The 11,976-nt window shown below is 40.0% G+C and overlaps 1 protein-coding gene across 1 annotated transcript in view; it reads right to left on the bottom strand.

Annotated features, from left to right (window-relative positions):
* Window positions 1-251: 251 nt before the first annotated feature.
* ANXA5 (annexin A5) overlaps window positions 252-11,976 on the bottom strand; it is a 31,591-nt gene continuing 19,866 nt past the window's right edge. The window contains exons 7-13 of the mRNA XM_079919341.1: window positions 10,371-10,450; window positions 9,877-9,933; window positions 5,341-5,434; window positions 4,127-4,222; window positions 2,532-2,590; window positions 2,202-2,324; window positions 252-781 (exon numbers count right to left, since the gene is read on the bottom strand). Coding sequence (XP_079775467.1) covers window positions 722-781; window positions 2,202-2,324; window positions 2,532-2,590; window positions 4,127-4,222; window positions 5,341-5,434; window positions 9,877-9,933; window positions 10,371-10,450 — 569 coding nt within the window. The 3' untranslated portion in view covers window positions 252-721. The remainder of the gene's footprint in view (window positions 782-2,201; window positions 2,325-2,531; window positions 2,591-4,126; window positions 4,223-5,340; window positions 5,435-9,876; window positions 9,934-10,370; window positions 10,451-11,976) is intronic.

Genomic DNA, 11,976 nt, shown 5'->3' with positions numbered 1-11,976 from the left:
ATAAGCATTGCTTTAATTGATGCCCACATAAACACGCCACCAATAAATCAGAGACCCCCTTCAACTCTTCCCTCATTCCACACTGCACAGACAATTCATTTTGCATGTTGTATTTCAAGCTTTTCACCCAAAAGCCAACTATAAATTCAGTTGTCAACTGACAACACTGTCAACCGACTAGCTTGAAAAAACATATCATTGTTAAGTAGGTAAATTAAATAAGTTTTCTTTAGACACACACCCACACGTAATTCAGGAGGAAGGAAACGTTTATTATTCATTAACCCTTTGAATGCAACCTCCATTATGTTTCAGGTTTAATTTAGTAGCAAACTTGATTAATAACATTTCCAGGAGTTCACAATTTCAAGGCTAAGGTTCTGGTTAAGGTAATGCGGTTATCAATTTAATATAAATGAAGTTTTTAAAAAAGGCTGAAAGCAATCTGACCTCTTAAAGGAAAATATAAATGATCCAGACTTTAGTCTTAGTAACGTAAGTACACTTCAGGACTACGACAGTCAAGGAGAAGGATTTTAAGCGAAGATCAGAAAGGAGCACTACTATTTTCTTCTACAACATATATGTTTTGGTCATAGCATGCTGGCATGAATAAGGCAACGTGCCACGCTCTGGCGTGCAAGAAGTGCAGTGAGATGCACTGCAGGAAGGCAGTGGCGACGGTGGCAGGCACGGTGCAGGGTCTCTCTCCAGGCGCACATCAGTCATCTTCTCCACAGAGCAGCAGGAGGGCTTTCTTATAGTCCCCAGATGTGTCCCCCTGAAACCCAAATGTACTCCGTTAACCCCCATGACTCACAGAAGCCAAAGAAAATAAAAAACTAAGACATATCTGGCAACAGGTTTTATTCACATGACGTTTCCCCCATGTGGGTAATCTCTCTGTGAGTGTCTTTCACAACAGGAATGCTTTACAGAGAATTTCCTACTGATGCAACTGATGTTTAACTTTCTAATTTTACCCCTTAAAAGCACAGTTCTACCTAAGACAGTGAAGTATGTTCTTCCCTCTAGTAACACAGAGAACAGGGAAGCTTTTACAACCATGTTCAAGTCAAGGTTTCTAAACAAACTCTAAGTCTCTCATCACAGCAGTCCCTAACCTTTTTGGCACCAGGGACTGTTTTCATGGAAGACAATTTTTCCAAGGACCGGGGGGCAGGGGATGGTTTCGGGATGATTTGAGGGCATTACATTTACTGTGCACTTTATTTCTATTATTATTACAGCAGCTCCAACTCAGATCATCAGGCATTACATCCCGGGAGTTGGGGACCCCTGTCTTATCACATAGCATATGGCTGGCTATGGGGGGCAAGGCTGGGACCGCCTGGCTGTTATGGCTTTGCCTCAAAGACAGAAGGGTAAGGTACATTTTGCCTCTGCTTGTGTCATGCACAGATGTGTGGGATAAGTTAACGTTTCAAGCTATGAGTCACTGGGAGAACTCTCTAGTACCCTTCAGCCCAGCACACGACGCACACACAAAGTTCAATGCTTTCTCAACTGAGATGCTGCTTTGCACACAGCCCACATTCCCCTTTATCAAAAAGAAAGACCAAGACAGAGAGACAAAAAAAGACAGAAAGGCAGACAGAGGGAGGGAGGGAGGGAGGGAGGGAGAGAGGAAAAGAAAGAATGAGGAAGTCAAAAGGCTTTAAGCCAAATTTAATTATAGGCCACAGTGTCCCTTGCTCTTAAAAGGATAAAAATGACAGTAATACTTAAGCTCTTTACTTACTCCTGATATGACCTGGTTGGTTCTTTCCTGAACTATGAACCAATACCAGAGATAAGGTGATAACAGACAATAAAGAAAGAAAACACTGATATGAAAGAAAGGAGAAACTAATCAAGACAGCTGGAACTGATAAAAGGCAGAAAGAACCAACATATTATTACCGTGGACAAGACTGGGTTTAGTGAGTCATCTGTCACCACTACTAAATAATGCTTCTAAGCTCACCAGGAGCCTCGGCCTTCACCGAGAGCCAGTCTTTCACTCAGGAGCCATCACCCGTACTTCAGGGGACATGATGCCAAACTTTGTAACTCACGGCTCTAATCACATCCCTAAAACTCTAAACTTAACACAGGAATTAGGTTCTCCCACCCATGTCTTGCAAGCTATGCACTGGTCGGCTGTGGATTTCTCAACATTTAAAGAAAGGTTCCACTACCTTAATCATGGAATAAAGAGAGGTGGCAAAATTCTTCCTGAACTCCTTCCTAATGTTAAACAGATCGATCTCACTTCTGGAAACCACAACCCTGATGAGGGTATGATCATCTGTCCCAGCTCCCTTTAAAAAAGAACAAAAGAGAGGCACATGTTTAAAAATGTCAATTATAGCATCAAACTCCCCTGAGTTGGGGTGAGTCAATCAAGTAAAACCATTTAGTAGAATTGAACTACCTGTTTTAAGGAGGAAAAAAGCCTCAAAGTCTATCATCTAAAACATACTAGAGAGATAAATTAATTAGATAGAAGACTCAAGGCATGCACTTACCTTCATAGCATAGTAGAGGGTTTCTGCAAGGTAGGCAGGTATACTGCGAATGGATTTCACTACAAAAATAAGTAATATAATGGTCACGTGCTATTCTGATGTGAAAAGGATAAAGTAATTAAAATCAAAGCTGCCTGACGCTTATAGCTCTACTTAAATACAGTACGAAAGTAACACAGGCTCAAGAGCTGCTCTGATCTCCTGACTACAGAGAATCTCCATAGATACAGGCTTGAGTTTTCCTTAGAGTTCTGAGTTCTACACAGAAAGGCACGTAGGACAGGGGCTGCAAGTTTTTCAGTGCCCCTTTCTTCTATGAGCACCTTTTTGCTGTAACAGTTTTGGCAGCCTGGGCTGTTATGCCACAACCTTCTTCATCCCCAGTAAATTATACAAACCTCCTGGGAGTTTTCATTCCACTATATTCAAGCAAATAATGTAAGATTACTACCCCATCTCATCTGACAAACCTTAGACTATCTGTCTGTAATCTTAATATAGGTATTCTATTGATATAACGTCCATGATTCACACAGAGCAGCACGAGACTCACCCATTTTGGTAGAAACATCCAGATAAACTGGTAACAGAAAAGAGTATCTTCCTCGAACACGCACATATCTATTGTATGTTAGGGCTCCTCAGAACTCAGTCTGCTTAGCTTCAGAAACTATCATAAAAATTCCCTAATATACAAAAATAACAAATCCTTGATTGGGGGCGGTGTGTTCTTCTCCAATGCTTAAGAAAACAGCCACCAGTAACTAAATCTGTCATAACTTTTATGTGTATTCTATTATGAAGGGGTCATCTAAAAGATTTCTGTTAAAATTCATTAACTGTGGACTCAAATGAAAGGTTACTGTTAGTGCTGGTACTTGCACACATGTAGCTTATTCTCCAGAAGACAGAGAGCACAGAAGCTTCAGCTCAACACCAGATACTCAGAACAAACAGCAGACAGAGGTTCACTCCAAACCCATATGAAAACTGGGACCACAGGGAACTCACAAACTAGATTCTCCCTGGAATTTGGTGAGTACGTAATACGACAATAAACTGCACAAACTCGTTTCTCCAATTTTTCCAGGTTATTCTGAATATTTAGCTAAAATAAAATTCTAAACTATTTACTCAGAAAAATAACCACTATCACACATCTTCCACTATGTCAAAGATACTTATTCTAAATCAGATTCCAATTTCTCAGTCTGCTTCAAAACTGTGAGGATGGTATTCTAAAGAAAAATAAAATTCCACAGATATCAGAAGTAACATTTACAAGCCTGAGATTACAATGCCCACATTTCAGGTTCACAATGAAACAGTAATACTTTTAATGCAGCTTCAAAATGAGTTTTAAACAATTCTCTTAATGTTTCCATAAGATTAAATGAAATAACCAGATAGTTCACGTATTTCCAACATCAAGACAGATTTTGAATTGGAAATTTAGGAGTTTGCTTCACCCAAATATCATGATAAGCTCTTTTTTAATAAAGAAATAGATGGTTATTTTCAGATACAGCTTCAACTGAATAAAATACTTTACCTCTTAACACCATGAATATTATATACATTATAAAATTACCTACCGACAGCAAGGAGCAGCTGTTCCAAATTACCAGAAGTCTCTCGGTCAATGGTTTCTTCAATTTGAAATCCTGATATAGTCATGTATTTGTCAAACACTAGAAAACAGGACAATTTATGAATCACATAAGAATCACTCTTTCCAGAAAGATACTTCCTCTAACCAGGCACTGTCCTACCAAACACAAATCTCCCCTTTCTCCTTGCTGACAGACCTTGATTTTGTTCAGAGCCTCAACGTGCCAAGCCCGAAACAATGGATTCTAAGTGTTCTTTGTTCACTCATTTCCCATCCCCTCCTTACTGGTTATAACCAATGAGATCTAAAGGGAAATCTGTGGGACACGATTCTGAAAAATCTTTCTCTTTCCCAATTAAAAGTAATAGACAGGGCTTCCCTGGTGGCGCAGCGGTTGAGAGTCCGCCTGCTGATGCAGGGGACACGGGTTCGTGCCCCGGTCCGGGAAGATCCCACGTGCCGCGGAGCGGCTGGGCCCGTGAGCCATGGCCGCTGAGCCTGCGCGTCCGGAACCTGTGCTCCGCAACGGGAGAGGCCGCAGCAGTGAAAGGCCCGCGTACAGCAAAAAAAAAAAAAGTAATAGACAGATATGGTGAGTTTACCCCTTTCTTTTCTTCTTGCTGTGAAAATGGTTGGCATGTTTGGAGCAACAGCAGTCATCGTGTGACAATGAGGTACCGAAGATGAGAAAGAGAACCAAAGCGCTAAGGACAGTGGAGAAGGAAAACAGAAAGAGCCTACGTCCTGCCAAATCAGCCAAGGAATCTTACCTACAGAAAGCCCAATATTAAAGCCACTATTAGTAGGGTTTTCTGTCACTTGCCAGTGAACTTATTCCCACTTGATACCGCAAGTACTGATGAATACCCAGAAGTGAGCTCTTAGGTACCACTATCTAAGAGGAAATACTTGGAGTGAGCTACAGCTCAGTGATTTGTCACTATGAGTAACAATCTAGAGGCCTATCTCCCTCATCACCCTGATAGCAAAGAGTGGACTAAGGATCTCTAAGTTTTGTAAAAGCTACAAGAGAAGCAGAGAACTATGAGATTTCTCAAGGTCACCAAAAGGAAGGAATTTAAAAACTGATCCATTCAGCAAGGGCCTGTTATGCAGCAGGTATTCTGGCATACTGACTCCCGTACTTTCAAAATTAATCAAAGTACCATACGTATCACACACATTTTTATCACTCACCCCTTCTCAAATGAGACACGCTTCGTGTTCCAAAGATAGTAATAAACTTTTCTTCATCTGTTCCCCATTTAAGTTCTCCAGCCTGAAACAAAGCCTGTGAAAATTTCAACCTCAATTAATAAATTGTTCTCCCATCTCATGTCCAGGTTCTTAATCACACTTGGGTTTTACTCCCTGAATATGAATTTGCCTGATTCATCATCTTATGTTTTTCAGTTCTGATGTTTCCTACTCTGAAACTCAGCTCACTAAGTCTGGGGCTACTTGGGAGCTTGCCACTAAACTGTGGCAAAGCAATAAAGCAGAGCAATGGTGCCAGGTTAAATGTCCCCAAAATGTCTACCATGACTTCCAGGAGCAATGATATGGTTGGTGGAAAGTTCTGATTACCTACCTCACTGCTGATACATCCATTTACAGACTGGGAAAGTTTAACTAGGAGCTAAGGGGTCTGCGTTTTCTGTTTTGCTTGCTCTGTAGCTGTTCAGTAATACATGATAAAACTCCATATTCTCTCTTTACAGCTGAAATTTAACCAATGCTAGCTACAAAAAGTTTTCCCATTTTTAAGAGATCACAACGAATTTTTAAAACATTGTGAGTACAGCACAGTGCCTGGCATACAGCAGGCACTTAACATATACTTGTTGAGTAGTTTGAGTGTCTACATTTACCTTTTTACATGGAAAAGAATATATGCTTTCCAATGTCCATATCATTGCTGAAAAAATTATATACAAACATCATTAACTCTGAGTCCACTTATTGGGTTGTAGCTTATTTATTAAAACCCAAAGCATCAATCTTTAAAATGTCTATACTACCCTTTTAATCATTTCAAGGTAAGTATACCTATTAAAGCAAGCCAAATGCAATTTGCTGAGACTACCACTCCGAGCTGCCTTTACGGCCACAAGCGGCAAAACGAATGATACGAGGTGATCAAAGCACGTGTTTGGATGTAGGAATTTTGATCACAGTATGTTTAAGAATATAGACTATGCTACTACAGATCTATTTTGTATTACACTTCCAGAGAATCATCTCTACACTCAATATTGAAATTAATTTATTTTAATGATAAAAATACACAACATCAATCCTGGTCATGTGAGCATGCTCTTCAAAACTAAAAAGAGTGTTACTATGAAAGTCATGCAAGTATCTAAACCTTAGAACTATATCAGGGTGCTGTACACTTCTCTTAAGATAACTTTTTTAATCTAATTACAAAAATTACACATGTTCATTGATAAATTTTATAAAACAGAGAAAACACATAAATAAGGAAATTTAAATTACCAAGAATATCAACATCCCAAAGATACTGGCTACTACCTCTAGTATGTTTTCCACACACAGATGAGATATACGTATACATTAATGCCTAAAAGTGGTGAAGGGCTCATCCTGTACAATACTGCAAGCGCTGCTGAAGCCTCCTTTCTTACCAATTGTTCTCTATTTCTAGGGATGTTCTCTAGTAGCTGTAGCAGTTGTATGGAAAAACCTGGTGAGATGGCTACTTTTAACTATAATCTCTTAATTTTCTTGGAAGAATTACGTTTGGGATCATTACCTAGTCTAAAACTACTACTAACTGAATCATATGCAATAATAATGACGGTATCATCATATACAGCAATATTTAAAAGTCTTTTGTTTTGTCTTGTCTTAACGTAAGGGTTAAATGAGGCTGCCCAGTATCCACGGAGCTCTTCTGGATGAGGGACCCTCACACCTCCTCACCCTCCCCCTTCCCTCAGAGGGGGCTTTACAGTTTAGCCCAAGCAGTTTGATAACCTCTGGTTCAGTGCAAAGTACAGAGGTTTTGGAATCAAAACAGAACTGGTCCTGTCCTATCTGTAAGTCTTAGATGAGTTACTTAATCTCTTCTTGAGGCTCAGTGTCTTCACCTACACAGTAGGAATAATATTTCTATAGAGTTATTAATGGAGATTATATAACTCACATAATGAATGCACTGAACAGTGTCAGGCAATCAATAGCAGGTACTCAATAAGCATTGACTCCCTTCTCCCTCCTTCCTTTAAGAGTTCAACTTTCTCTCCAGAGAAAGCATAACACAAGGATTTGGTAGGGGAAAAAGTAAAATCAGTTCAACGCATCAAAAATGTTAAAAAGTTAAGTGAATTAACTACAAAATGTTCAATTCCCAGGTGAATGACTCATTGAGGCTTAGCAAATCCCTGAAATAACAGGACTCCTCTTAGTGCCAGGTATCAGTAGGGAAAAAAATTCAAATGCTTATAAAAGGGCCCCTTAGTTGGATGACTCTCAATTAAGAAATCTGAAATTCCCATCAGTGATAACAGCCCAGGTACCCTTGCTACAAGGTATAAATGGGTGTGTTCCTTTTTTATAATGCTGAAAGGGTAATTGTTTTCAACAGGCTGAATTAATTAATAAGATTTTTATGAATCAAAGATCAACAGCCAGCCTGTATTCTGTGTTGTCCCTGGTCACTGAAAAGGTAAAGAAAGCCTGGATACTATTTCAGGGGTAGGTTAAAGTAACTTCGTAAGTCAGTTTTCAGATGTACAAAGTTTCCCCTTCAGGGTTCTGAATGGTCATATCCCCTGCAGCAGAGGTTAAGTGATGCCTATATAGCCTCAGTACTCAAAGTGTGGCCCCAGGACCAGCACGGGCATCACCTGAGGGCTTGTTACAAATGCAGATCCCAGGCCCCACCCAGACCTACTGAGTCAGAATCTGCACTTTAAGGAGATCCCCAAAGGATTTATAGGCACATTAAAGTCTGAGAAGCACTGCTCCACAGTGAGTGCTCCAAGCAGAGAAATCAATGAAAACGAGGTACAAATGTACTGTTCCCGTTCAGCAGCCTCACACTGCAGCGGTGCTCTCGTCACACCACCAGCTGTGCTGGGAAATCTGCCCACCGCCCGCTAATGCAGGCCTCACTGCAGTCGTCTGAGGCTATTAAGCTGCTCCTTTCACCGTGACCACGACCGCTGAAAAGCATCCAGAGGTCCCAGTCCTGAGAGCAGGAGTGTGAGGACCAGCACATCTCCTACAGACCCACAGACAGTGCAAGCCTGGAAAGCAACAGGCTCGGCTCAGCAATGAGCAAAGCCCCTAACAGCTTGGGAGGACGGGTCTGTAAGCAGGCAGGGTTAAGCGAGATCTTTCCTTCCAATCTATACTTACTAAGCCTGTTTTACCGTAGCAGAAAGGAGAGAAAGGAGCTAACAGGTAAGAACGCCAAGACTGTTGTCTAGTGAAAGAGGAAGGGCTTTGGGGTCAGATGGGCCCAGGTGGAAATTCCAGCTCCATTCCCACTCAGTGGGGGCCATGAGCTTGTTTCTCGAACCCCTGAGCTTCAGTTTCCTTATCTAGAAGACAGAAATGATCCCCTCTATGTTAGAGTTATGCATTGGGTCACTCGTCAGCAACTCATAGTTACTAAGTGCTAACCATATGCTAGGGACAAAGGATACAGATTGAACTGACAGCTCAGAGCGCCCTGGGTGGTCAGTCAAGTAAATAGGCAGCTTCCATATTAGGTGGCAAGAACTGTGGCAGGAAGCTTGAGATGCTATAGTCTCCCCTGTAAGGAGCACCTGACACACACCTGGGGGTCAGGCAGGGAGACCTGAAAAGCAGCTAATTTGAGGCCTGACCCCTGAAGAGGAATTATTTAAGGGACGTACACTGTTTTTTAGATATAATGCTATTGCATAGTTACTGAAGTATAGCGTAAACATAACTTCTATAGGCACTGGGAAACCAAAGTAATTCATGTAACTTGCTTTACTGTGATAGTCACTTTAGTGTGGTGGTCTAGAACCAAACCCACAATATCTCCAAGGTACGCCTATATTGAAAACATGTGACCAGAGAGACAGGACTACGATATGTGATTCTAAGAACCCAAGTAATTCCTTTATTACCATTTTCCAGTTTTCAGGTCTCATGTTTCAAATTTCCTAACACTTATTTCCTACATTTGACTACTTTATAAACCATACTGAGACAATAATGGAATTTAAAAGCCACTTAAGTATAAAATTTCATTAGGGAGTGACTAAAGAGCAACTGACAAAAGAACAATCCTGTTTAGAAGTCTATCAAAGGAAAGGTGGAGGAATTTTCAAATTCTACAATAACGTGTCATCTATTATGTAATAAAACACCATTTACCACTAAAGTACTTTTTCTTCTTTATCCTTTTCTACGAAGAGACTGCCACATTGGCAGTACAATCCATAACACCTGGTTTTCTTGTAAAATTCTCTATTTTGAGAATGTCCCATAATCTAAAGGAAAATAACATATCCAGGTGGAACTCATTATTTACATGTAATTTATCTTATTTCATTTCAGCCTTGGGATAAAACATTTTGTTGGCCATCTACTTACATGGGTCTTATGATTTGTAAACGACCCGTTAGACTATTTTTAGATGCTATTACAACATATTATGATTTGCCATTAGCATGGATTCTTTTTTCATTTATGTCATAATAAAGTCATCACAGATTAAGTCTCACTCACCTGAGCATCTTGTTCAACCTGTGCTTCATCAATTCCAGCATCAGGGTCTCTATTAGCCTAGAAGAGATAATATGTCACGTTATTGCATTACATGAGTATTTTTGTTCTAAAGAAAAAACGGTTCCACCTAATGGTTATGCACATAAAGCTTTTTCTCTTAGGAATAATATGCATTAATTAAGATCTTATCAATCCTACAATATTTTTACATTATCACACAAACACTGTCCAAAACCAACCTGACCCTCTTGATTTTAAAATCTATGAATAAAAGAGGACAGTGATATCCAAAAAAACAAAAACCAAAAAACTATGAGTTAGCTATTACGAGTTCAGGTCAGATGTTCTGAAACACAAACACACACTGGCACCACACAGCCAGAATCAAGCAAGTACCAGAAATAGATAAAAGAATTTTAAGTGACTTGACTTAACTAGATTCAGACCAGTCCGGCTTCAGATTTTTTAAACCACAAAGAGCCTCCACCCAATACCTGAAGGAGGACCACCAACATCCTCTGGTAGTACCCTGAAGTGTCCCCCACCACATCATCTTCCAGGCTCGAGCCATATTCTGCAACAGAATAATTTCACACTTATTTACAGCTTCTTTCAACTAGAAAAGGATATCTTGCCCCATTAATCAAATGGAAGAGACATAAGAAATATCTGATTAGCATAATAGTTCATGCTTCTCTGAGCACTCTGAAGACTGAAGGCAAATGTTTTAAGTGGTGAGTGGCTGGAAGAAAAGAAATTAAAGTCTCCCAAAAGCACTCAGTTCAAACCTAAATCATGACTTGGCCATTTAGAAATGCTCTCAACCAATGTAGTTATTAATCTGTTATTAATCAGATACATGATCGTACTGGAAAGTCTCTAAAATACAATCAATCTTAATTTTAAACTTTGTTTCCCTTTCTTTCAAATGTTTTACATGATTCATCTCAAAAGGTCTTCCACTCTCAAATATTCTGAGTTTTTTTTTTCCTTTGGGGCATGGGCATTCCTTCTCCTAATAAGATATTTTTCCTCTGCAACAAATAAAGTTAACTCTGAGAGACAGCAGTGATATTTTAAAATATGCCCTTCTCCCCTCCATTTCCAGCTATTCGACAGACATAAAGCCACAGCAAAGGGGAAAACCAGGATCTACAAGAGTCTACAGGCACTTTTCACCGTCTCACAACCAGCTGCCATTGAAGGAAAGGAGGTATTACTCTAAGGCATTTAAACATTTCATCATTATTTGAAAGGAGACAAAGTTTAAAAGTTTGACACTTCTAAAAATACAAAAGATACATATCTACTTCAATCAGTTGCTCAAATACAAAACCTTGAAGGAATTTTTTATTCCTTCCTCTACTCCAACACCTATATATAATCAACCATCAAATCCATTTATATTTCTCCTCTCTCTGATTTGCCTCATACCTCCCACCAGCCTAGGCTGAGCCATAACTGCCCAGCTTACCTCTCCCAACACAGCTAACTAATCAGCCTCTTAATTCAAACGTTCTTCCTGACCTCAATTGTCCCTTTAATACTCTACTATCCATTCAGGAGCTTACAATGCTTTTGAACCAAGTCCAAACTTCTAATCCAGTCATACAAAACCATGTGTAACAGAGCCTAACTGCACTTATTCAGTTTATCTCCACAATGGACATGCACATTCCCTCCACTACAGTCACATTCTCTTTGTTCCCTCAGTATACTTTTCTCAAACTGGTCTCCATGCCATGGCAGACAGTGGGTGGACCTTGACCAAAAATGCCTTCTTCACCCACTCGAAACCTATCTAGTCTTGAAACCCTGGCTCAGTGTCTGACTGCACTGTGAAGAAGTCTCTCCTGACATCCAAAGCCAAAATGACCTCTCTTCTCTGAATGAATTCTTTCATTAAACATGTTCGATGTTTGAACTTTACTATCCTGTAACTCTTGCAGTTTTTTCTAAGTCATGTCATCCCTAAATAGACTGCAAACTCCTTGAGGACAGGAGCTTTGTTATGTGCATCTTCTGCATCATTCATGACAGCCAGTACGCTGCTGGACACATAGCTAGTGCACAACAGCCCGGCTGACTGGATGGACCACA

This window comes from Stenella coeruleoalba (assembly GCF_951394435.1).
Source record: "Stenella coeruleoalba genome assembly, chromosome: 4".
Classification (NCBI taxonomy): Eukaryota; Metazoa; Chordata; class Mammalia; order Artiodactyla; family Delphinidae; genus Stenella; species Stenella coeruleoalba.
Note: the sequence above shows the minus strand (reverse complement) of the source record. Positions and strands in the feature narration are given on the sequence as shown.